The following is a 26208-nucleotide window of genomic DNA, read 5'->3' as shown; positions in this document are numbered from 1 at the left end:
GGACTGTAGACACTTACAGGATTAGGTGGCAGCTAAGTAATGGTTTCGTGAATGCCACTGGTGACTAATGTTGGTCATAGGCAACTCATGGGGCAATTAGATGCCTAAATCCCCCTTGTGAAGCTAGCATATAGCAGATACAGTATTATCTAAGTTATTGAAATTAAAGATTTTAGCTGAAATTCATCCTTCCTCTGAGAGTCAGTACAAAGCCAATGCACCACTTACATCTCACCTAAACTATATTTTGATGGCATAAATGAGATTTAAATTGTGCTCAAGCCTTAAGCTGGATCTCTATACAGGGCCAAATTTCACCCATACAAAATTATACCAATGTCTTTAGGTGCCAGCATTGACCATTGCATTGGTTTTGGAGTCCAGGGAACTCTAACTTTCCCACATTAGAAATACATTATAAACTGAATTAACACAGAGCTTATGTTAATGTGACCTCACAAGTATATTTCGTTTATGGAATGTACCTGCCAGAGGTCTTTCTAAATTTCAACATGCTCTTGGCATAGTTTCTAAATATGGTGTGTGTAGTATATTATACTTAATGATCTATAAAATATACCTATATAAATCAAGTAATTTCTAGCAAATGCTCATGTATTTGGTTCTGCTGAAAAGCTCAAGTTTTTTTTTTTTTTGGATGCCTGGTTAGATTTCTGTCTGGAATTCATTCACACCCACACACAGGCTTAGAGTGGGCTTCTGCAGCATAGCTGGAAAATACCCGCTAAGCCTGAAAGAATCAGAATATTTCTGTTTGAAAACTTTCCCCATTGCTTGGATTTTCATTATCTTGTCTGCCTTCCCTTTCCTTCTCCTGTAAGGAACAAGGGAAGCATATTGTATTTTTGCCAACAATATTTTTAATTGCCTAGTGCTTTTCCAATTAAAAATATATAGCTGTTTATGAAATGATAAATTATTCTAATTTATATGGAAAAATTAATAAAGCATGAATAGTCATAACAGGGAAATTCACCCTAGGGAATGCATTCATTTACTGTGTATCCTTTGAAAACATTTAATTTGAAAGCAATTAATTTTCATATTTTAATCCTTTGAAAGCAATTAATTTTCATATTTTAATCATTTCCATTTCCAATTTACGGTATCAAAGATATTTGTCTTTAAACAAGGTATTTATCTATGAGAACCATTTTTCTCTTTCTGCTTAGACACCTCCGCCACAAACCTCTGTTGGGATCCACTAGCAAATTCCTAGATATGAAATGAGGAATGAATAGTGTATTCAATTAAAACTGCAGAGGGAATTTAGGTAAGGAGAATGTAATTACCCTTGTTAGTACTACATTAAGAAACTGATTGAAATAAATCTATTATTATATGAGACAATCTGTGCATCATTCTAATGAAATAGTTGACGTTGAATGACCACATAAGTGTTGCGTTTTCCATTTCTAGAGAAGGGGATAGCATCAACTTAATCCATGAAGTTTGAAATGGGAAAACTTAAAACAAAACACAAGCTTCTTGGGAGACTTGATGGTTCCTAGGATTAGTAATGAAATGCAGAGACTTTCAAGACTAGGTTGCTGCTTCAAATCCAGATCAGGTTAGTAAATGATTTTACCATGCATACCCAAGCTATACTGTTTCTTTTTCCATAGCATTTTTAAGCAATTCAGCCTTTTCTTTTTGTCCAGGCAGCCACAGTATTTGTCCTGGCCCTCACTATCTTCCATGCTCCTTATTCTAACTTCTTCCTCTCAGCTTCTCTATCTATCTCATGTCCATTTGGTCCATACAAAATGGTGCTCCTAAGATCTTCTTTGTACATCTCTCTGATCACATCACTCCTCTCTTTAAATCCTTCCGCTAGCTCTCCCTGTTTCATTGTATCAAGTTTAAACTTTTTTCTCTTCACCACTCTGCCTGTCTGCACTTGCTTCTCTACAGTTGCCTTTTAGGGTATGTCTTCACTACAGGATTATTCTGATTTTACAGAAATTGATTTTTGGAAACAGATTGTATAAAGTCAAGGGCACATGGCCACACTAAGCACCTTAATTCAGCGGTGTGCATCCATGTACTGAGACTAGTGTCAACTTCCAGAGCGTTGCACTGTGGGTAGCTATCCCATAGTTCCTGCTGTCTCCCCCACCCATTGGAATTCTGAGTTGAAATCCCAATGCCTGATGGGGCCAAAAATTTGTCATAGGTGGTTATGGGTAAATGTCGTCAGTCAGTCCTCCCTCCGTGAAAGCAACAGCAGACAATCATTTTGCACCCTTTTCTCTGGATTGCCCAGGCAAACGCCATAGCATGGCAACCATGGAGCTCGTTCAGCCTTTTTTCACTGTCATCGTATGTCTACTGGATGCTGCTGACAGACGCGGTACTGCAGCGCTACACAGCAGCATCCTCTTGCCTTTTGCAAATTAGCAAAGACGGTTACCGGCCCTACTGTATCGTCTGCTGCTTTGCAAGTTGGCAATGATGGTTACCAGTCATACTGTACCATCTGCTGCTGTTGTGGGTGCTCCTGGCTGACCTTGGTGAGGTCGGTTGGGGGAGCCTGTACAAAAATGGGAGTGACTCCCCAGGTCATTCTCTTCTTTAAGTTGTCTCAACACTTGTGAGGAAGGGATAGCTCAGTGGTTTGAGCATTGGCCTGCTAAACTCAGGGTTGGGAGTTCAGTCCTTGAGGGGGCCACTTCAGAATCTGAGGCAAAAATCAGTACTTTGTCCTTCTATTGAAGGCAGGGGGCTAGACTCCAGGTCCATTCTAGGAGATAGGTTTATCTCTAATTTTTTATTTTTTTAAATTTAGAGTCAGTCCTGCCTAGAATATCAGGCAAGCCTACTAAAGAACCAGAGAGGCAAATGGCCGTTTTGGGTCAGAACCCCAGACATCCCGCAGAAATGATGAGCTGCATGCCATTCTTGGGGGTGCCCCTACAACAACCCCACCCATTGCTTTCTTCCTCCCCCACTCCTCCTGGGCTACCTTGGCAGTTATCTTCCCATTTGTGTGATGAAGTAATAAATAATGCACGAATAAGAAATAACACTGACCTTACTGCAAGCAGAGATCAAAGGTGGGAGGGGAGGGCAGTTGGCTTACAAGAAGTAGAGTGAACCACCATTCTGCACATGCTCAGACTAGAGCTGAAAATGGGAATCTATGACAAGCACTAGGATAGAAGCACAGGCAGAACTGAATCTCCATTTCTGTATGGGCCTTTGGTTGACACGGGTAAAATACTAAATGTCCCAGGATACATATGTTGGGCGACAGTTCTAAACGGCAGCTTAATTTTTTTATTTGCAGCAAAATGTAGAGGTCTAAGTATCTGATTGTGAGCCCTGGTAGCAAGGAGTAGGCTGGGGTAGGCACGACCGTGCGGTGCTGCTGACTGGGAGAGCAGCCTGAGGCAGAAGCCTTCAGCTGCCATGATATTCCAGGCAGGAATTAGACAAAACTTAAAGAAGGGAATGACCTGGAGTCATTCCCATTTTTGCCCAGGCACCCCCGGCCAACCTCACTGAGGCCCGCCAGGAGCACCTACTGAACAATGATGATGGATATCAGACCTACTGTACCATTTGCGGTCCGCAAGGCAAGGCAAGGCAAGGCAAGGGGTAGCGCTGCAGCACCGCGTCTGCCAGCAGCATCCAGTAGACATACGGTGACATTGAAAAAGGCGAGAAACGATTTTTTCCCTTTGCTTTCACAGGGGGGGGGGTGCTGATGAACATATACCCTGAACCATGCGACAATGTTTTTGACCCTTCAGGCTTTGGAGCTCAGCCCAGAATTCAAATGGTTTTCGGAGAGTGCGGGAACTGTGGGATAGCTACAGTCGTCAGTCGCCCCTCCCTCCGTGAGCATCCATTTGATTCTTTGGCTTTCTGGTACGCTTGTCTCAGCTCCTTAAGTTTCATGGCAGCACTGTGTTGAGTCCCTGTTGTGGCCTCTGTCCATCATGGCCTTGAGATTTTTTCAAATGCATTTTTTGGACGGATTTCTGATAGAACAGATTCATCTCCCCATACAGAGATCAGATTCAGTATATCTCCCGTACGGTCCATGCTGGAGCTCTTTTTTGATTCTGGGACTGCATGGTCACCTGTGCGGATCAGCACTCCACGCTGGGCAAACAGGAAATGAAATTCAAAAGTTCGTGGGGCTTTTCCTGTCTACCTGGCCAGTGCAGTTCAGATTGGTGTCCAGAGTGGTCACAATGGTGCACTGTGGGATAGCTCCTGGAGGCCAATACCGTTGAATTGTGGCCACATTAACCCTAATTCGAAATGGCAATACCAATTTCAGCACTACTCCCCTCATCGGGGAGGAGTACAGATTTTGATATTAAGAGCCCTTTATATCGAAGTAAAGGGCTTCATTGTGTGGACGGGTGCAGGGTTAATTCGGTTTAACGCTGCTAAATTCGAGATAAACTCATAGTGTAGATCAGTTCTTATGGTGTAGCTTCCCTCCTTTTCTGTGCTTTACTAGCAGCGCCAGTCTGTCTGTCCATTTGCTTCACATCCAAGCATCTCTGTGCCTTCTTCCATACTGCATTCCTTTATGCATGGAATGCACTCCCTGAATTGCCCCATCAGGTCACTACCCTCTCTTCATAACCCTGTACACCTCTGCTGTGAAATTTAAAGAAATCATCCAATTAATGATGTCTAGGCTGAATGGCTCCCATACTGGCAGTGTGGCTGAGACTGAAGTACTGTCTCACACCTAGGGCTCCCTCCCTCCAGGTCAGAACTGAAACATATTTGCAGGCAGTATGAGGAAGCTTGCATTACTGTTGCTTGTTCTATAACTATTCCTTTCATTACCAGAGTTTTCAGTCTAGCCACTTTTAAAATAGAAATCTAATATTACAAAGGCATCAATCCCACTTTGATATAGTGCTTTTAATTCTTCACATGAAAGGCACTACGGGCCTAATCCAACTCCTGTTGAAGTTAACATAAATTTTCCCATTGTTTTCAGTGGCAGCTGGATTTGGCCTTATATAAATTCCAATTGTTATAATTAACTTTAGACAAAATATCAAAAATAAATATCTTGTGATGGTATAAAAAAACAGTAGAGCTGGTAACACAACCTTATCTTTCACTAACAAGCTATAGAAAGACAATATATACCAACATTTTCCTTTAGCTGTATTTTCTTGATAACGGGGAACTCACCAAAATCTCTCAGCTAAGATTTGACTTTTTAGATCTTCAAATGACAACATGAACAATGAAACAATGACAACAACACGAAACAACTGTGGCTCAGTTATCTATTCTGCCCAAGGGGGCAAGGTGCATTGTCAGGACCCCAGTGTTGTTAATAAAAGTGAACAAAACTAGTTATCGTGCAAAAATTAATAAATAAATCATGAAACTCTGTTATGGATCTGATTCAGCAGCATCCCTCACTCTTGCTGAGTAGTACTTACTCATGCATGCCATCCCTTAGAATTCAAGGGGTGTACATGTGTAAGTGCTAGTCAATGGGAATAAGAGTTGCAGAATTGTTGTGTGTGTGAACTACTGGGATAGAAGTTTACTTGGAAAAACTTGGAAAAGGTATTTCCAGACAATGGTATGACAGATGTATTTCAGCAGATGTGCAATATTTCATGAGAAAAAAGTGAAAGATAAAATAGGTTTTAAAAAGAGACCTTGAAAAATGCAATATAATGATATGGACCCACCAGCAAGGTCACATGTCCCTGATGAGAAACCCAGCCCTTAATCCCCAGCTACTATGAAAGCACTGTGCCCAGACCCTGCATGAGGAACTATGACTAATATGTTAGTCTACCTACCCCTCTCTAGCTGCTGGAAAGGAGAGAAGGCAATATTTCTGTCTTTCCATCCTCCCTAGAACCTCCTGGTTACTGAGGATAGAAAGAACCCTCTACTCTTCCTATCCAGTCTTCTAGTTATTCTGTAGAGAAGCGATGCCTTGCTAGTCTACACATTTTTCGGCCTCTGGTATTATTTTGTGGGTTCCTCTGCCATAAATACCTCCATTGCTTGCCACTGCATCCTGTCATAGCTTTCCTAAGAGCAACAGCAGTGTGAAATTGACAGGACTCCTGCTGTGCCAGTCCCTGCCGCTCTAAACGGTAGCATTGCAACTAATGAAAGTCTTCCCAAATTTAGCTCTGCTTCTGTTTGGTGAAGGTGTGAGCAGTGATGGCAACCCTAGATCTTCTCGTTGCAGTCGCATGAAGACAGCACTGTATTGGTTCATCTTTGAAAGGTGAATCTTCAAAACCTCATTGGCTAGAAACCATTTACTTTAAAAAGTGAAAACTTTCATCCTGAAGAAACTGATGTTTTAACTCTAGCTCACTGCTCCCCATGTATCTCCCTCTCATTAGGGAAAGTTTTCTATCCCTGGATATAAAAGTTATCAAGAGGTAGATTTAAAAACAGCTATCAAAGTCCTTTAGCTCTGTCAGATGGAAGCTTCTATTTGCAGGGAGACAGAAGCCTATTAGCGTTCTCAGCCGGCTTGCCCCTACCCCTCTTTGTAGCAGGTTACCAACATTTGTTTGCTTCCACCCGCTGGTAGGAGGTCATACTACTTACTGTCTGCACTGGGATATTTGGAAGCTGGAGAAAATAAGATTTTAAAAAATGATTTGATCTTATTTCAGATCAAAACATTGATTTTCCATGTCCTGGAATGGTTTATAGGAATATTCCCTAGTACCACTCACAGCGGCAGGTTATATCATTTTTGTAACTATTCATGCACTCTACATAATGAGGAGATGGCACCTTTGCATTTACTCCCACCCACCTACTGGCTTATGTAGCTGAGCCTTCACTATTGGACACTCCGTCCTATGAAATCACTACGCAGAACTGGGTGAAAAACCTTCATGAAATAATTTTATGGTGGGGGGGGAGGGAAATCACTGAATTTGCAACTATTAGCAAATCGGCTCCAACGAGGATACCTCATCCGACCTCCCGCAGGGCTGAATTACAGCTGTCCGAGGTCTCTTCAGGTGGGGCTGAGACCTTCTTCCTTCCTAGCCCACTACTTTGTCCGCAGTCAAAGGCAGGGAAGCCTGAGCCCAGCAGGGTGCCCTGTGTGTGATCTGGGGCTCCTGTCCCCGCGGCTCTGATGACAGTGGCAGGAGGGACCTCTGCTGGGGTGGTGGGATTTTGTGGCTGACTCCCTCTCATACACACATAGTCAGAGCCCTCCGCTGGCGGGAGGAGGGGGTGCCAGGCAGCTCCTCCCTTCTCATCCCCCATCCCACACACCCCGGGCTTTCTGTCTGCGGGAAGGGGAGCGCGGTTGGGACTCGACCCCCTTTTCTTGGCCACCCCAGTGGGACCCCGCTCCTGCTTCCTGCCCAGGGTGCTGGGGCCACTGGCGGAAACCCAGCCCCAGCTGCACACCCAGAGCCGGAGCTTGGAGCTCACCAGGTCCCGGGGCTGAGGCGCTTCACCGCACCCGCCCCTCTGCCGCCGAACCCCCTCCCCCGCGTGACGCGGCTCGCTCCGCTCCCGCTCCAGCCTGCCGCGCTGCATCGCCGCTCGGAGCGCGGCCTCTTTAAAGCCGGGGCTGAGCTACCGGTGCCCGCTCCTGTCTCCTACCGGCGGGGACTAGCTCGGAGCGGAGCCAGGAGGGGCCGCCCCTCCGCCGCCTACCGGCCCCTCGGCCAGCTCCTCTCCCACGCGCTGCCGAGCCAGGGTGGCCAGCGGGCAGGAGCCGGGGGCAGGGCACTGCAGCAGCAGGGGGCGGTGGTAGGCAGAGGCGCCGGATCCGAAGGGAGGGCAGCCGCTGGGTTCCCAGGCGCAGCCCCTCATGCGTGTCTCCGGGCATGGTGCCGCTGCAAGTCCCCGTCTATGCCTTTGCTGAGCCGCCCTCCTGCGCCCCTTGGATCGGGTCTGCGCCTCCCGCAGGGCTGGCCGCGGGGACATGCAGAGCTGAGGAGCGGCTGGAGGCGGCGGCAGGCAGGGGCGCTCCCTGTGCCTTGGATCTAAGGGCCCGCGCCGGGCACTGACCCCCCGCTCCTCTGCCGCTGAGGACTGAAGGAGCTCGGGGGGCTCTGCCCGCACCAGCCGCGGGCGCCAGCGCTACAGAGGAATGAGATTGTAAGTCCCGGGAACTTTGTTTCTCTGCGATCGCGGTGCCTGCTGCGGGGAGAGGGCTGCAGGCGGAGGGTAGCGCCTGTGTACAGTACAGGGGGGCAGGGGCGCCTGGACAATTATGCAGTAGGGGTGCTGAGAGCCATTGAACCAAACTGTAAACCCCCTGGAAACTACTTCAAGCCAGGGGGTGGGTGGGTGTGACAAGATGGAAGTGTGGAAAATCAGGACAGCGGATAGGGGGTAATAGGTTCCAATATAAGAAAAGGCCCCTACTAGCAGGACTGTCCCTATAAAATCGGGACATCTGATCACCCTACCCCACCTAGTTCCGGCACCTGTGCTCTATGTGTGTGTGTGTGTGGGGGGGGTCTTTCTAAATAAAACATCTAACGGAGAAACTATGGCTGCAGAGAGAGCCCCTGTGTGTGTGTTCAGCCCAGAAAGACACCGGGCGGGCAGGCTGGCTGCTTGGCTTTAAACCCGATCCAGTGTCTCCATAGTTAGTTACACGATAGCTGTAAGTGAGCAAGGTTTGGTCAGCCCCACATGCTCTGCTGCAGATTAGTTATCACAGGCTGGCAGGCAACAGCTTTTCAGCACAGAGCGGGGGATCCTCTGGGTGAACACCCTCGCCCACTCCGCTCTGCCCGGCCAGAGGGCTTGCATACAGGAACACTCTCGCGCCTCCCCATGCTCCCTGTAACTTTTGGGATGAATTTCTAAGCGTGGCGGGGATGGCTCAGCTGCGCTGATCTGTCTAAGGAGTGGTCGTTTTGACAAGACCTTGAGTCTGCGTGATGTTAGGTGGTTAACATGGATGTCGTGCAAGCTAGTGACCATACAGAGTTGGATTGTAAAATCTGAACATTAAAGCGTGTTTGACAGTCTGCGGTTGGATTTAATATTTCAAATAAGAAGCCATTTGAAATGCTGGCGAAGAGAATTAAGTGATTATCAGTGTAAAGCAGAGGTAGTGTTAGCTGGATGCAGAAGTGCTAATAACTTGGGGTAGGGAGAAGAGGAATCTTGAATTCCAGTTTTCATTTAGGCTTTACACTGACTGGCTGATCATTTCAAATGCAAGATAAATTATAGACAGTATCAATTATCCATCTCTGAAACACGGGGCATTTAACCGACACCCGAGTCATTCCTTAATTATTCAAATTCTAGTCTGAGGATATTTCCATGCTATTTCCCATCTGCCGAACTGATATCAATATTTTCTACAGCACTTAAAAGCTACAAATATACACTGTGATATTCTGAGCCCTACAAAATATTATTTCTATTTTGGCATCTTTGATGAGAAATTAATTTCTTGTGTGCCTATTACTTTACATGCCTGAATACAATGTGAGTACTTTTTGATCTGATCTTTGAATTGTTACATTTCTTCCTGGTGGTGTTTCAGCAGACTTCTTGACAAGATTAGAATAGGTGTGTTTTTTTTTTTAAACCTTTCATTAATAGTGAGACTATTATAGTACTTACTATTTTCCTTTTATTTCAGTTACAAAATTGTAGTTTTAATTCAAAGGATGAATGCAAAAATAATTGAGGGGGGAGCACAGATAGATACATACTGAGACATATTATTTTAAATATCTTTATAATAAACTCACTGTTGCCAATATTTTGGTAATCACTCCCAGCTATTAGCATATAGTATATGGTATTGTCTCCAAAAATATTCATTTCCCCTGTGATTATATAGTAAGAGGAGCTGAATGAGATTCATGGAGGATGGGTTTGACAATTCAGTTTATCCAAATTGAAGAAAAATTAATTAGATATTGGATTAAATCATTCTTCTTGCTCTACTGTTAAGACAGGTAATGTGTTATAGAATCTTTTCATTTGCCCAGCTGGGAGGATCTTGTTTTGTTCTACTGTTGAGAGAGTATCCATGCTGAACAGCTTAAGATTTCTCTTTTACTAACAACCCACATTGTAGGTAATGGTTATCTGAAAGAATACTTCAATTTACTAGTCAGAATTCTAGATGTATTTGCCGAGAAGGTAAATTAAATGCATGAAAGCTAATGTTTCACTTAAATCTCTTCAGATATCTGACAATCTTTAGAAGTAGGTGACCTCCAGTAAGTTATCTTTGTGATATGTGTGGTTACTGCCATGCTGGTTGATAGCAAATTATTCTAGATAAACTGAATCCTGACACTTCAGTTCCTTGACTTATTTTTTAAATAGTAGCTTCATGGAAAAAGCTCTGCTTATGATATTTGGGTTTAAGTCTTGGTCCCACTGAAATCAATGGTAAAACTCCCATTAACCCTTGATTTTTATCATCATTTATGGCTGAGTGCCAACTAGCTTTCAGTTGAAATTGACACAGCAAAGTCTAAATTACATTAGTGACAAAATTTACAACTCTCCATAGAATTGCTATTGCATACTGGGCTATGCTTAATAAATATAAAAAAGTATTCCATATTCAGTAAATAGTATTATGTTTTTAAAAAGAATAGACTGCTCAGACTTTAAATCTCTTGTCATATAGTGTAAGTCAGAATTCTCTGAAACTTTTGTCAGAATTCATCATAAATAAGTTATAGCAATTGGTTTTGCCTCATATTTTTAATAGAGTAAACTAATGAAAAAAGTTATGCAAAATACAATTCAGAAATTATTTATTAATATTAGACCATCTTTAGAACTGGTTGAAAATTTAGAGCTTTGTTAGGCTCCAGTTCTACAGGGTGGCTTTAATGAGGAGGGCGCTAACACCTTCAGGAAAGCTCAGAGCCTTGCAAGTTTGAACTGTTAATGGTTAATTTATTTGCCAGATGATGATCAAAATTAGATGATTAAACTCTTTGAAACTATGATTTGATGTATTCTGGTGTTTTTTTGTTTTGTTTTTTTTTTAGACATTTACTGATGTTTGGAGCTGGTCAGTTTTGATAAGGTTGAGAATTTGATGTAAAAACAGAGAAATAGTCTGCAAAATTTATTCTTGAAATTTCCTCCCAGTTTTCTACCAGCACAAAACAAATAAAAACTTTCACTTAAGACCTAGTCTACTGTTCCCACTCTGCTGAATTTGTGTTACAGTCTCAATGTCTGTAATGTTCCATGTATCAAAAGCAAGATTGGTATATTGATGGATAGACCACCTTTATATAATAACTATAACATAAAAAAGAGACCCCATCACCAATGCACAAAATTAGAGGAAGTGAAAGTTTGAGATTATATAGATTTTCCTGAATACTCACTGGATATGAAAGAAGATTCTGGGTTTCATTTTAAAAAATCATGTCTATATATTAGATTTTCAAGAAAGGGAAGGGCCAAATTGTAGTATTGGTTTCAACCATGTATAATACAGACAGGTATCATGCACACTTCCCCTCAGTGCCCATCAGTTCTGTAGGTTAAAAATGAACCCCCACAAACTTCTATGTATTTGTGACAAAATGGTTCAGTCCTGTTGCCATTGAAGTGAATGTTGAAACTCCCACTAACTTCAATATATAGGATTTGTTCCCTGAGAATTGATCTTTCAAAGTACTGAGCAATTTCAGCTCCCAAGTATTTGTATTGTGGTAGCACCAAGAGGCCCCAGCTGAGTTGGAGACCCCATTGTGATAGACCCTGCATAAACACAGTTAGAATCCTTGTCCTGAAAAATTTATAATCGAAATAGTTAAGATAGACAAAGGATGACAGGGGAAATGACTTTCCTAAGGTGATCTAGCGGGTCAGTAGCAGAACCAGGACTAGAACCCAGATATCTTGACTCAGACTAGTATCATGGACCACATTGCATCCTGAGCACTTATTAAAGTCGATGGGAGTTGAGGCTGCTTGCACCCAAAACACCCTTGACAGCCTGAGCCTTACATGATCATTTAATGAATGTGTCCAGAGGGGAATAACTAATGTTCTATGTTACCTAACTCTGATCTAGTTTTTAGTTAACTTCAATATTTACTAGTAATAGCCTGCTAAAGAACAGCGTATAATTATATATTGTTTGTTCTGTGCTGTTTTTGGTCTTCACACCCACTTTTTGTTTTGTCATTGCTTTTAATTACTTTCACACCAAGGCATGGAATGGATTTGACTGCTAGAAGCATGTATTTCAGGAGTGTAACAAATGCCAGGAATATAATTTCTTGGCTCTAAATGTACCTGCTTCCTTACAGACATTGTAGCAAATAATTCCAAGAATTCAGAAGCTCTAGCAATAAATCTTCCTAAAATTTATTTGTTTTTTTTTTTCTGGTGCAGAATAAGTAGTGGTGAAAAATTATAGGGCTGAGTTGAGTTGTGCCATTTATTTCAATATGGAGTGCTGACTAAAATTCGGTGTCACACTATGGTCCGTGGTTCTACTAGAGTCTAGATGTTTTTCTTTGTACTATAAGTGAAAATCATGCATATATAAAGGTCCATGCAAGGCGTCTTGTGGTGAGGTTCAAATGATGATAGAGAGCATGGCTGGAGCAACTATATAGGGAACCCTCTGCTCCCTTCGGTACTATATCAGGGATCTCCACACTGTCCTCACATAGGCTGATGGTAAAGGTTAGCCCACAGAGTGGGGGTGGAGATATTTGGGCTAATCTGCAGACTTGGGTTGGGACAGGATCTATGGTTCTGTGGATCCAGTGTAGCTAACACTGCATGCAAATGGCCCAGAGGGTAAATGGCCATTATCTCAGACCATAGACACATAGCAGCAGCAGCAGTAGCTGCAGCAACATCAATGAAAAATAATTGGTTTGATATCCACCCAGCAACTACAATTTGGAAACCCAGTCAAGAGGACAGGAGCCAAATCCACTTCAGATACTGAAAAGCCTGAATTTGGGCACATTGCAACTGGGCCTTGTTTTAATCAACACAGTACCCAGAAGTGTCTCAAAAGTCTTCCTGGAGATGTTCTATGTATATGCCTACTGTACTGATTGTCCTGGCCCCTGGACCAGTGAACTATTCAGCTGGAACCAGTATTATGAGGATAAGTACAAGTGGCTGACAGAACCTTAGACATACCAGTGATTGTGGATTACTAGTATGTAAAGGCAGTCATCATGAATCTGCTGTAAACAAATGATTCTGTGGAGAGAGGTATGCCTTGGGACACTAGCACCACTGGGACTTTTGTTGGAGGTGGCTAAAATCAGAAATCCATTTGGTGTTGCACATTGCAGAACTGGTTTTCTTGGAATGGTTTTTGCAGATTTTTCCCTCACTGGGAAGAGAATGGGCATATAGACACTGGATAGAGTCATTGGCCAAAGAACACCCCATCCCTTGCAGAAGGTTATATGGTTTTGGGTCGCTGGTACAGAGAGAATGTACAGGACCAGTGCAACTCAATGCACTCTGGAGAAGAATTGTTGGGAAAACTTTGAGAGAGACATTTCTCCATTTTCGCCAAACAGACTGCAGCAGAATGATACCAGCCATTTCCCTTCTGAAGATAGAAGACCAATCATGGACGTGACAGAGTTCAATCTCCATGGTTTAGTTCAGGGAGCAACAACATGCTAGAGAGCCATATGCTTCCATTGTGAGAAAAAGGGACAAATGTACAGAGCTTGTCCTGACATGAGTGTAATTACAGCACCTCCTGGTGGACATCAAATGAGACCCAAGAGCATGTTTCTTCTTTCCCTCCTAAGTTTACAGTTCCAGTATGGGTTAATGTGACCAAGGGATCTGGGGGACTCTGGCTATAGTCAAATCCTGATGCAAGGTAACTTGGTTCAGTGACTTGTGCTGTGACTCACCACTTGGCAATAGAGGAACATACAAATACCCTGACAGAAAGAACAACCAAAAGATTGTATATCCAGTCAAAGGGTGAAACTGGGACCATTTCACATAGTTGATAGGAGGTCACTGGATACAAAGGAGCAGAGGTTAAGCACCATGAGAGCTATGCTGTCATAGGCTTGTTCTCTAGCCACTGCCCCCAAAACTCCCACTCACAGGAGGTTCGTATCGCAGACAGGGTCAATATGTAAGTTACTGCTGACAGTGAGCATTAACTTACTCACTAAAGTTCTACAGTTCTGAGAAGTGGGCATTGCTGCAGAAAGAAGCTATTCCTCCTCCCTAGCTGCACATCCCAGACCTCATGGAACCTCTATGGAGAGGCTTCTGTAGGGCCAAAGGAAGGGGGACTGATGCTGCAATAGTGGTAATCGTACTTTTGCACCCTTACCCCCGCACTCTAGTAAACAATACTGTTCATATTGAGTGCCCTTCCAACCTCTGCATTTCAGCTGCTAGTGCACTATACCATATACCACTGTTCTACCTGCAATCATGTCTTCATCAGTGAAGGTGATACAGATGCACAGACACATCACCCATTTTAGAAATAGGGCAAAAAATTATTGTTGGAACCTAGGGCTATCATCTGAACTTGGATTATTAATCAATTAATGCAATTGTACTTAATGGAAGATACAGAGAGATTTGGCAAGGCTGGCTATTTGCACCATACCTTGGATAATTAATCACTAATAGTCACTGTGGAAACATACATTTTGTTCTGTGTGACACAGTCCAACAAATGTTTTCCAGATTAGTCAGGTACAACAGCATAAACAAGCAGCATGTCATTCCTGAGCTATGGCATTAATTGTCTTGTTTACTATTGCCCAGAGTTGGGTGAATAATACATTTGACAAAATTTACAATACATTTTGAATAAATTAATTTTTTGTTTTATGATTTACCACCTCTAGCTTTATGTATATCTATATGAAAAACATGTGTTTTACTCTTAGCTATGCTGTGCCACTGTTAGTTTGGTGCAAAACACAGGTTAGGAAGCAGGCGTTTTGAAATGCTTTTCAGTTCCTGGATGAACTAGTGAATACCGAACTGCTTCTCCAGGATTAGCAGAGCAGATTGTTATTCCTTTGTTCATTTTAGAAAATGGACACTTCTATGGGGGATGCCAAGTGAATTTACAGACATTGTTCTCAGTTTACTCAAGATGAGATGTATGTCATGTCTTTAGAGTTATCAGAAGACTATAGGCACAAATCCCTTTAAAATAGTGAAATGCATTATGTGGAATTACAGTAGGATTATTATACAGGGATAAGTAGCAGCTCCAGCGTTAAGACTGTACTGAAGTGTTCGCAGTACTGCATTAGCATTAAATTAAAAGGGGAACTATACAAAAATGAGAAGGCTAGTTAAGCAGAAATTAAAAGGAAGACACAAATGAAATGCATGCAAGCTACATGGAAACTTTTTAAAAACACCTTGATGGAGGCTCAAACTATATGTATACCCCAAACAAAAAAATTAAATAAATAGTAAGAGGACCAAATGCCGCCAGGCTAAACAGCAGAGTAAAGGAGGGAGTTAGAGATAAAGACATCTTTTACAAATTGGAAGTCAAATCCCACTGAAGAAAATAGAAAAAAGCATATACACTCTGGCAAGTCAAGTGTAAAAGTATAATTAGGCTGGGCAAAAAAATCAAAACAAACAAACTTGAAGAGCAACTAGCAAAAGACATAAACTAACAGCAATTTATTTTAAAGTATACCAGAAGCAGGAAGCCTGCCAAACTATCAGTGGGCTACTGGATGATCAAGATGCTAAAAGAGCACTCGTGGAAGACTAAGTCATTGCAGAAAAACTAAATGAGTCTTTGCATTGGTCTTCACTGCAGAGGATGTGAAGGAGATTCCTACGTCTGAGCCATTTTTTAGGTGACAAATCTGAGGAAATGTCCCAGATTGAGGTATCAATAGAGGACGTTTTGGAACAAACCGATAATTAAATAGTAATAAGTCACTAGGACCAAACGGTATTCACGCAAGAGTTCTGAAGGAACTCAAATATGAAATCGCAGATTTACTAATTGTGGTATATAACGATCACTTAAATCAGCCTCTGTACCAGATGACTGGAGGATAGCTAACATAATGCCAATTTAAAAGAGAGGCTCCAGAGGCAATCCTGGTAATTACGGCCAGAAAGCCTAACTTTAGTAACAGGCAAACTGCTGAAACTGTAGTAAAGAACAAAATTATTAAACTCACAGATGAACACAATATGTTGGGGAAGAGTCAACATGGCTTCTGTAAAGGGAAATCATGCCTCACCAAATCTGTTATAATTCTTTGAAGGCATCAACAAGCATGTGGACAAGAGTGGTCCAGTGGATATAGTGTACTTGGACTTTCAGAAAGCTTTTGACAAGGTCCCTCACCAAAGGCTCTTAAGCAAAGTAGGAAATCATGGGATAAGAGGGAAGGTCCTCTCATCGATCAGTAATTAGTTAAAAGAGAGGAAACGAAGGGTAGGAATAAATGGTCAGTTTTCAGAATGCAAGGAGGTAAATAGCAGGATTCGCAAGGATCTCTTCTGGGAGTGGTGCTGTTCAACATATTCATAAATGATCTGGAAAAAGGATAAACAGTGAGTGAGGTGGCAAAGTCCACAGATGATGCAAAATTACTCAGCTTAGTTAAGTCCAAAGCTGTCTGTGAAGTGTTACAAAGGGATCTCATAAAACTGAGTGGCAACAAACAAAATGGCAGATGAAATTAAATGTTGATAAATACAAAGTAGTGCACGTTGGAAATCATAATCCCAACTATACATCCAAAATAATGGGGTCTAAATCAGCTTTTACCACTCAAGAAAGAGATCTTGGATCATTGTGGATAGCTCTTTCAAAGTATCTCCTCAATGTGCAGCAGCAGCAGTAAAAAAAAAAATTATCAGAATGTTGGGAACCATTAGGAAAAGGATAGTAATCAGACAGAAAATATCACAAGGCACTATTTAAATCCATATTACTCACACACTTAAATACTGCATGTAGTTCTGGTCACCCTATCCCAAAAAGATATTAGAATTGGAAAAAGTATAGAGAAGGGCAACAGAAATTATTAGGGGTATGAAACAGCTTCCCTAGGAGGAGAGATTAAAAAGACTGGGCTGTTCAGCTTAGAAAAGAGACTACTGACGTGGTGATGGGGAATGTGATAGAGGTCTATAGAACCATGAATGGTATGTTGAAAGTGAATAAGGAAGTGTTATTTACCCTTCACATAACATAAGAACCAAGGGTCACCCAATGAAATTAATAGGCAATAGGTTTAAAACAAACATAAGGCAGTGCTTCTTCAAACAATGCACATTCAATCTGTGGAACTCATTGCCAGGGGATGTTGTGAAGGCCAAAAGTATAACTGCATTCAAAAAGGAATAAGATAAGTTCATGTAGGATAGGTCCATCAATGATTGTTAGCCAAGATGATCAAGGATGCAATCTCCTGATCTGGGTGTCCCATAAACTATGATTGCCAGAAGGTGGGACTGGATGCCAGAAGATGGATCATTCAGTTGCTCAGTTCTGTTCATTCCCTGTGAAACACCTGGCACTGCCCACTGTTGGAAGACAGGATACTCGGCTAGATGGACCATTAGTCTGACCCCCCAAGACCACTCTTATGTTTTTATGTGCTATTAAATGTGAAATAGAAGGATTTTTAGTCTTAATTTCCAGATTTGGCACAACTCCTCTTCAAAGGATAACTTAATTTTCTGTGAACATTTTTTTAAGTGAAATATTTACTTAAGTGTGCAGTGTTCACAGAACAATAATTACTGGCACCACTGGGACTAATTAACATACTTATTGGAGGACTCGGAAGAAAGACTAAATGAGCACAAACAGTGAGTTAGCCTCTTCTTCCTAAAGGGTGTCTCCTGAACAAGCTGAAGGTGCATTAGATGGGAAGTATGGGTAGCTGGAACTGCTGCAGCCTATGCTGTAATTGTGCTATAGATAAACAAATGGCTTCATTTTCAATGGCTATCAATCTGGTTCCTTTAATGAACACTAAACTAATTAGAAATGTGAACAATTATAATTGAAAAAGAGATTTTATTGCTGTTGTTTGTATCCAGATCTTCCCTGCTGGACACCTATCAGGTACCTGTCTAAAGCTTACTTCAAGGCTCTTAGAGATCGATCCATTTTTGTTGCTTAAGCTTGATAGCATTATTTGCTATATATCAGCTTCCACCAGATAGTAGCCTTCTTTGGAAGGATGTGCCTTATGCCTTGCAGAAACTGAATGAATGACATTGTATAAAGCAACAGTACTTTAGGTGTCACATTTTATTCACTGGAGCACAAGGAACAACAGAAAGCACTTGATGCTCTTTGGTTGTGACAGTGCTTCTCCAAGTTACACTTAATGCTTGAGGCAAATAGCTAGTAAGAATATCTCAACCTCTCTTGATGTTGTTAAACAAGCTGTGTGCAATCTCTTGTACCATAAATATTCTAGGGCTCTCAATTCACCTGCACGTGGCAGGTGACACCTGCCAATTTACTACTTCACCTGATTATCTAGAGAAACTTTCTAAGCACCCACAATTTTAGCACTGGGAGAAGTAGCTGGGACTGGCCACCTCATTATGCAAATCTTCTTACAAGAACTCTCTGTTTTCATCATCTAGGCCAGCTCTCACTGAGACCAGGCCTTCTTTCAACCACTCAATCTCTGCTCCTAAGAAGGGCACGAGCTGCAGGTGAGGGACATGTACTATTCTCAAAGTAGTGCTGTGGGGTTTAAGGGGACAAATTGTGGGAGAAGAGTAAGGATGAGTGTGTTTGCTGATGGGGGAATGGAAGGAAGGGAGAGAGAGGCAAAGTGGGATGGAAGCGATTCAGACAGGGAAAAGAGAAGAAAAAGAAAACTGATGGTAAAAACAGGGTGGGTGAACAGGAAAAATGTAGAAAAGATTTTATAGAACTGGTAGAATATGGTCAGATGAAGTGATAATTTACTTTACTTTAAATGCAACAAGGGCATACATATTATGTTGGTGTTTATCTTCTCTGTGAAGACATATTACTAAGTACACAGTTAATTAACAGAGAAGAAAATATGTATGTAAATATCCCAGCAAAGGAAATTTGCTTTTGAACTTCTGGAATTTCAATAGGAATATGTATGTAGATGGCACATTATTTATTTATATGGGTTTAGTCATTTTCTTATACAGATAAGAGTATAATGTTTTCACATCTTATATTTGCAGTATTTCCTTTCATGGACAGTGTTTCAAATAAATGCAAACAATAAAGAGCGCTAGTTCAAAGGCCAGTGAAGTTCACGGAAATACTCCCATTGACACTGATCAGCTTTGGAGCAGGTTCTTTGTATGTGCATTCCTCTGGGGAAACTAAGCCCAAACTATGCTGTAAATAGCTCTTTGGACAGGGGAATTGCAGATATTAGAAAGTCATTAAGGCCTGATTCTCCAAGCACCTGTATGAGTGTGCAGTTATGGGGGAAGCATAGATAAACCCATTCACTGGAGCCATCCATTGCAAGAGGAATGCACTCTTAGGATACGAGATATAAACATCACAGGCCTCAATTTTATTTCATTGAAGTCAGTGGCTGAATTCCCATTAATGTTAATGGTAGCACAATCAAATCAGCAGCATATTGTTTTGTGTGCCATTTTTTCAGATCTGAGAAAATTATAGCATATTCAGAGATCATCACTGGAAATACCTACAAATGGCTTCTCATATAAATGTATCAGGTCCTCTCCTTCAGCTATCACCACTGTCAAAACATTCTTGGAAACACGTGGCACTCTGGGGAAAAATGCCTAAGACCTGCCTACGCTGTATCATGATCAGTGGAACGGGAGTGAGAGGGCCCATGTTCCCTGGAGATACTGTTACCGAGACTTTTTTTTAAAAAGGGGGGGTGCCAGGGAGTTATGCTTGAAGCAACTCGGCCACATGGACTGAGCACTGCACAGGGTATAATAAAGTTCCACTTGTTCAGCTTGATCTGCATTCACCTTCACTGACAGCAAATGAAACATGGTGGGGCCATCTGAGCTGTGAGTTCTCTGCAGTGCAACAGCTGGTAGTGTGAGCCATGGAACTGAGTCTGAAACCCCCTGGAGTTTGCACAAACCTAGCCCAGTGATGGACATGGTGCAAAGAGGAGTTTGAGGATTCACAGACCTGGCCATGCAGGTGGACAACAGCAGGAAAGTAAAACTGTTATTTTACCTTATGAAGAACAAGGAAAAGAAGTCTGCAGCACTATCTCAAGCCTCACAGCAGTTCTAGGAGATCTGGAGAACTATTGCTCCCCAAAGCAGAACAAAACTGTGGAGGAAAATGGAATTTTGTCACTAGAGGCCAATCTGAAGGGGAGGAGATAGAACCCTGTGTTACTGCCTTACAGACGTTAGCTGCTACAGGCAATTTTGGGGACTTGACAGACTCCCTAATTAGGATGGTTTCCAGAACTTGGGATCACCACTTGCTGGAACAACTGCTCTGGAAGTGTGAACTCACATTAAACAAATGCTTAGACAATGGATTATGCACCAGAAACCTCAAAAGAAATAATGAAAGCCCCAGGAAGCCTAACACCCCCAGAAGCACATGCAGTTAGACAGCACCAAAGGAGTGCAGCTGGCCAGGGTTCTATACCCATAGTGAGATGCATTTACTATGCATGAGCAGGTAAAGAAGTAGCCTGCACTGGGACAGCATTGCAAGGAATGCGGGAAGTTGAACAGTTTTAACAGTATATGCAAGAGCATAGGAAGGTTCAGAAAGATTCAGTCAGAGTTATATGGGGTGAAAGGGGCACATTAGACAATGGTGTTAACAAAATGATTCTCTCCTTGAGTCTGAAAGCACCTCAGGTTCAGGCTGGACAGAAAAGCAACAAAGGACAATACCAACCTCCATGCAACAATGTTAACAGGGAAACACCCTTTGTGATTTGAGCTGGACAGCAGGGCCTCCTGCAATGTGATTCCTCCGGATAAATTGGAGTCGAACATAACCATTAAAAAGAGCAGGTTCATTCTAATAATGTACAGCCCATAGGAAAATGGGACATCATAGTAAGTAAGCCAAAAAATAAAACGGTGCCAACTGAAGTTTGTGGTGGTGGATTGTAAGCATCACAAGCTCCTCTTGGGGACCATGCCATACAAGCCCTGGGTCTTATCAGCATCAGAATATTATAGTGCAAGAAGCAAAAGAGGGAGTCCCATGGACAATGAAGAAAAATTTAAAACCTATAGGAATGTTTTCAAAGATGAGGAGTGCCTCAGAGAAAAGCCGCGGCTGGAAGTAGACCCCACAGTGGAACCTGTGTGCTTACCATGAAGGAAAATTCCATTGGCTCCAAGACAGGAGCTCAAAAGTCTGCAGAGCAGGGGTATCATAGCACATGTAGAGACCAGTACCTGGATAAACAGCATGGTGGTGGTAAAGAGATCTTCAGGCAAATCACATCTGCATAGAGCCAAAGCCACTGCACTGGGTATTGAAAGGACGACGTTAACCACAGTTGATTACATCTTGCCAGAAGCTGCCACAGGCAGAATATTTAGGGTCTGTGATGTAAGGAATCGGTTTTGGCACATAAGCCTGGATAAAAAGAGTCCAGCATACTGACAATCTTTCCAATACCATTTGATTACTACAGATGGCTGCTAATGCTGACTGGCATAAGCTCAAAGGACTGCCTGGGGTGAAAATAATTGCAGATGATATCCTTCTTTTAGGTGAAGGAGAACAATGACACAGAAGCTGGACAAGACTATGACAGAAAACAACAAGCTTTTCTATACAGATGCAAGGACAAGAACATAAAACTCAGCCCAGAAAAAGTGAGACTCATACAGCATTAGATGGCATACACTGGACATCTGCTCACAGCAGAGGGACTGAAAGCAGATCAACAAGATCAAGGAAGTCAGACTTTCAAGCTTCAGTGGATGTCAAAGGGGTTCAGCACTTCATAGGAATGATAATTTATCAGTACAAGTTCTGTGCACACCTGGCTACAGTAGCAGATCCCATATGTCAGCTGATGAGGCAGGATGTTGAGTGGGACTCGGCAGGCTCCCAACAGCAAGCATTTGATAGGTTGAAATAAATTATACTGGATGCCTCTGTCCTGAAGGAAAATCACTGACGGTCCAGCATGATGTATCTGAGAAAGGACTGGATGTAGCTCTTTTTTTGCAGAAGCAGCCAGTTGCTTTTACCAGCAGAGCCATGTCAGAGATGAACAGGGGTACACCCAAATAGAAAAAGATTTTCTGGCTGTAGTATGTGGGGAGGAGTGATTCCATCAGTACACCCCTGGCCACCCAGCAATAATGCAATCAGACCACAAGCCCGGAGAGACAATCATGACGAAGCCCCTTCTTAGGGCTCCAAAGAGATTGCAGTGCATGCTGATGCACCTCCAGTGCTATCAGGTGGAGATCAGATATTGTCCAGGGTGATTACCGGTGTTAGCTGACACCCTGAATAGGGCATATAAACCTAGCGTCAGCAAGTTGGGGAAAGGGGATCAGGACATAGTGAAGCATGTTCTTAGATTCAATTTCCCAAGTTCAAAAGTGAAGCTGGTAGAAATCAGAGGCTATGGAAAAGGACATCCAAACAGAGGCAGTCAAGAGAGCCAGATGACCATTAGACAAAAGCTAAGTGCATGCTTCACACCTGGGCATTGACAGCTGTCTTAGACGGGCTCAAGAGTGTGTTTACTGACTGGGAATGGCGACTCTGGTCCTTGATAGAAGGGTTAGATACCTACCAGTCTTTTGATAACCGCCAGCAGAAAGACTTTTACTGTCCGCAGACTGGGAAATGGGCAGTCTAGCCTAGTGGTCAGGTGGGCATCAGACCTAGAGGCTAGGGTCAGAGCTGTAGTCAGAAATCAGGAGCCAAAGCCCAAAGTCAAACTGGAAGGCAGGCACTGGATGCCAGAGCTGAGGGTTGAGTCAGAGCCCTAGTCAGGAGCCAGAGCTAAGGGCCAAACCAGAGGGCAGGGACTGGAACAAGCAGGTATCAGGCAAGGATTTGTTCAGAGTAGGATAGAGGCAAGACTGGGTGCAAGGCAGGAATAAGGTGGTGCAGGAGCAGGCACAGTGGTGGGTATGATCAATGAGAAGCTGGCGAGCTGCTGCTGCTGGCTTAAGAGCCAGCCTGCTGGCCTCTGCTGCCCATCAGGTGGTGTGGCTATTCAGACAGCCTCCTGCAGGCCAGCTGTACAGATGAGGCAGCCTGGAGAGTAGCTCTCTTCAGGCCCTGATTCCTGATGGTTACCGTATGAGCTGTACACAAAACCACAGGAAAAGGTGAGAGCAGACTTATTAGCCTTCAGTGAAAAGTAGCACTTGATTACAGTGGACTACGATTCAAATTTTTGGGACGTCGAATTTTTGGGAGGCCAGCATGGCCCGCTGCTTCCCACAGCTCCTATTGGCTGGAAATGACAATCTGCGGCCACTGGGAGCTGCAGGGGGCTATGCCTGTGAGTGGTCAATATCAGCAAAATGGCTCATGACGTGCAATCAGATCACCCTGTTGGGCTACATGCGGGCTGCACGTTGCCTCGCACTGCACTAGGGCATGGTCAGGTTGGCCAATCATGCATTGATTCAGAGCTTGGGGAGTTTTCACTAGTAATGATCCTATAAAGCCCTGATTGTTCACTAAAAATGCCTCCTTTCTCTGACAGAAACTCAGCAAAAAAAATTTCAGCAGTAACAGCGAAGTATCACTAGTGATGTTAATACTGGCCTAACCAACTCCTCAATTGATCAGGATAAAAGCCAAATGGGACAGGACATTACATTTCAATTTTACTGATAAGAAGAGAATACTTCTATCCACTCACCACATGTATAACACTCAGCACTTGGCCAGAGAGGTGGAATTACATTTAATTCAATTGAAGGTGATTCATCAGATGTGCTACAACTTTGACAGATTATTTGAGAAGATGATTGATGATGGAGGTGTTGAAGAAACTATTGTGATATTTGAGCATGCTTTAGAGTTTTCCTCAAATATACAGCCAATATGAAGAAAACATAGTTGGTATGATCATTACAGCTAGTGAAAAATGCCAATTCTATTTGTGAGACAAGGTGGGTGTGGTAATATTTTTATTGGACCAACTTCTATTGCTGAGAGACACAAGCTTTCAAGCTTACACAGAGTTCTAAACTTCAAAGCTTGTCTCTCCCCATCAGGGCCGTTCACAGGATTTATGGGGCCCTACGCAGTATTATTAAGCTGGTGCCCCTATGCCCGACTTGCTCTTAGCAACCCAAACATAAGCTTATAGTAGTGGAAAACTTGCCACATGCACTTTATTAAAAACAGTTTAAACCAATTAAGCACACTATAATGCTGATGGACTATACTTGCACTAGAGAAGTAGCACTATAGAAAAAAATGGATTTATTGACAGAATGATGCAAATAAAATAACTTTTTTAATTTGTCAACATTTTATTAGAAATTAATATGAAGGGGTATTGAAACAAAGATTTGTTTTTTTAATTAAAAGCAATCTTTCATCCTTTTTTTGGCTGCAAAATCAGTAATGTCATTGCATGACAAACACGAAGTGATGTCTTGTTGAATTGCAAGAATAGCAAGACCATTCAAGCATTCTTGATTCATTGTAAAACGGAGATAGTGTTTTTTAATGAGCTTTAGTTTTGCTAAACTGTTCTCTTGGTGCTACTGTTACAGGAATTGTCAGTACAGTACGAGTGGCGATGTACACATTAGAATACATGTCAACATGTTTGCTCGTATGAATAAACTGTACAATGTCCATCACCGACTTTGCATGTGGCAACATTGTCATCAATGTACTCAATTCTTCATACAGTTCAAGTCCATTTAAGTCAAAACTATCACCTTGCTTCAGGAGGCTCTCTAGGTTCTTGGACTTAGTCATTAGTTGCTCTTGTTTTCCTATTTCGTTGAATTTAGTTATGTCATACAAAAATCCAAACTATTCATGGTGTGCTTGTAAGGTATTAAACCTTTCGTCAATGGTAGATATTACTTTATCTATCACAGCATTAAAAAATTCAACCTCAGATTTCTCTTCTGGATCGTCTATGGGCTCATCTGCTTCTTTATATTCCTCTTGCCATTTTTTTCCTCTAAACTCTTGTCACATTCGGCTATTGAAATTTTGGTTCTACATCTAGTGCCTCTGCAAACTCTCTTGCTGTAACCTGTGCTTCTTTGAATCCATGTTCTCTGTATTTCACTAAAAAGTCTTGTGTGTTGTTTAGTAAGGTACGTGTTGAATCAAGCTGCATCGTTGGACTCTGCATTGTTTTGCTTATGCTTGAGATTTTAACAAGAATGTCATACCAGATTACGACAGATGTTAGAAACTTGAAGCTGGATATTTCAGAGGCCAATGACTGTGCTTCACTTTTAGCTTTTGGATCTCTGACTTCTTCCGAAATAGCAACCAATGCTTCATAAACTTCCTCAGATTGATATCTCAATGTTTTTACACTTCCTACTCTGCTTTCCCAGTGTGCCTCAGATAGAGGCTTAACGGTAATACCACTAACATGTACTTTGAATATTTGCCATAGTTGAGTGGAAGCTGAAAAAAGCACGTACATGCATTGCAGCAAACCAAAAAAATAAATAGCTTCTATAGAAGATTTGGCCATATCCCACAAAATCAAATTAAGGCTGTGGCAGGTGCATGGAATAAAAAAGGCTCGTGGATTTTCCGCAAGCAATCTAGCTTGCACTCCAGAAATGCATCCTCTCAGACTGGTGCCATTATCGTAGCCTTATCCTCTAATGTTCATTATGGACAATCCCATTTGTTTTAGTGCATGAAGGAGAGCTTGAAGTCCAAAACTTGTAGCGTCCTCAATTTCTAAAATGTGATAAATGATTCCTTAACTGGAATCTGTGCTGAATCACTAATGTTGACAAATCTCACTACTAACAACGTCTGTTCTTCATGACTTATGTCTGGAGTGAAATCTAGAATTATGGCAAAATATTTTGCCAGAGAAACCAATGATTAGTTCATTTTTAATTCTTGGTCCCAAATAGTGGTCATGTATTTCATTTTCAGTTACTCTTCGGACATGTTCATTCATCACTCTGTCAAGTTTCCTCAGCAGTTGTAAAGGCCTAAAAAATTGCCATTCTTGGGCTACTATAATTTGTCAGTGCTTCCTCTAAAAGCAAGATGTTTGTCGATGGATATTTAAT

At 42.2% G+C, this 26208-nt stretch overlaps 1 protein-coding gene across 1 annotated transcript in view; it reads left to right on the top strand.

Annotated features, from left to right (window-relative positions):
• The first annotated feature begins 7810 nt into the window (after window positions 1–7810).
• The window catches only part of CALCR (calcitonin receptor), a 206028-nt gene continuing 187630 nt past the window's right edge, over window positions 7811–26208 (top strand). The window contains exon 1 of the mRNA XM_032785377.2: window positions 7811–8118. Coding sequence (XP_032641268.1) covers window positions 8111–8118 — 8 coding nt within the window. The 5' untranslated portion in view covers window positions 7811–8110. The remainder of the gene's footprint in view (window positions 8119–26208) is intronic.

Source organism: Chelonoidis abingdonii, chromosome 2 (genome assembly GCF_003597395.2).
Source record: "Chelonoidis abingdonii isolate Lonesome George chromosome 2, CheloAbing_2.0, whole genome shotgun sequence".
Classification (NCBI taxonomy): Eukaryota; Metazoa; Chordata; order Testudines; family Testudinidae; genus Chelonoidis; species Chelonoidis abingdonii.
Note: the sequence above shows the minus strand (reverse complement) of the source record. Positions and strands in the feature narration are given on the sequence as shown.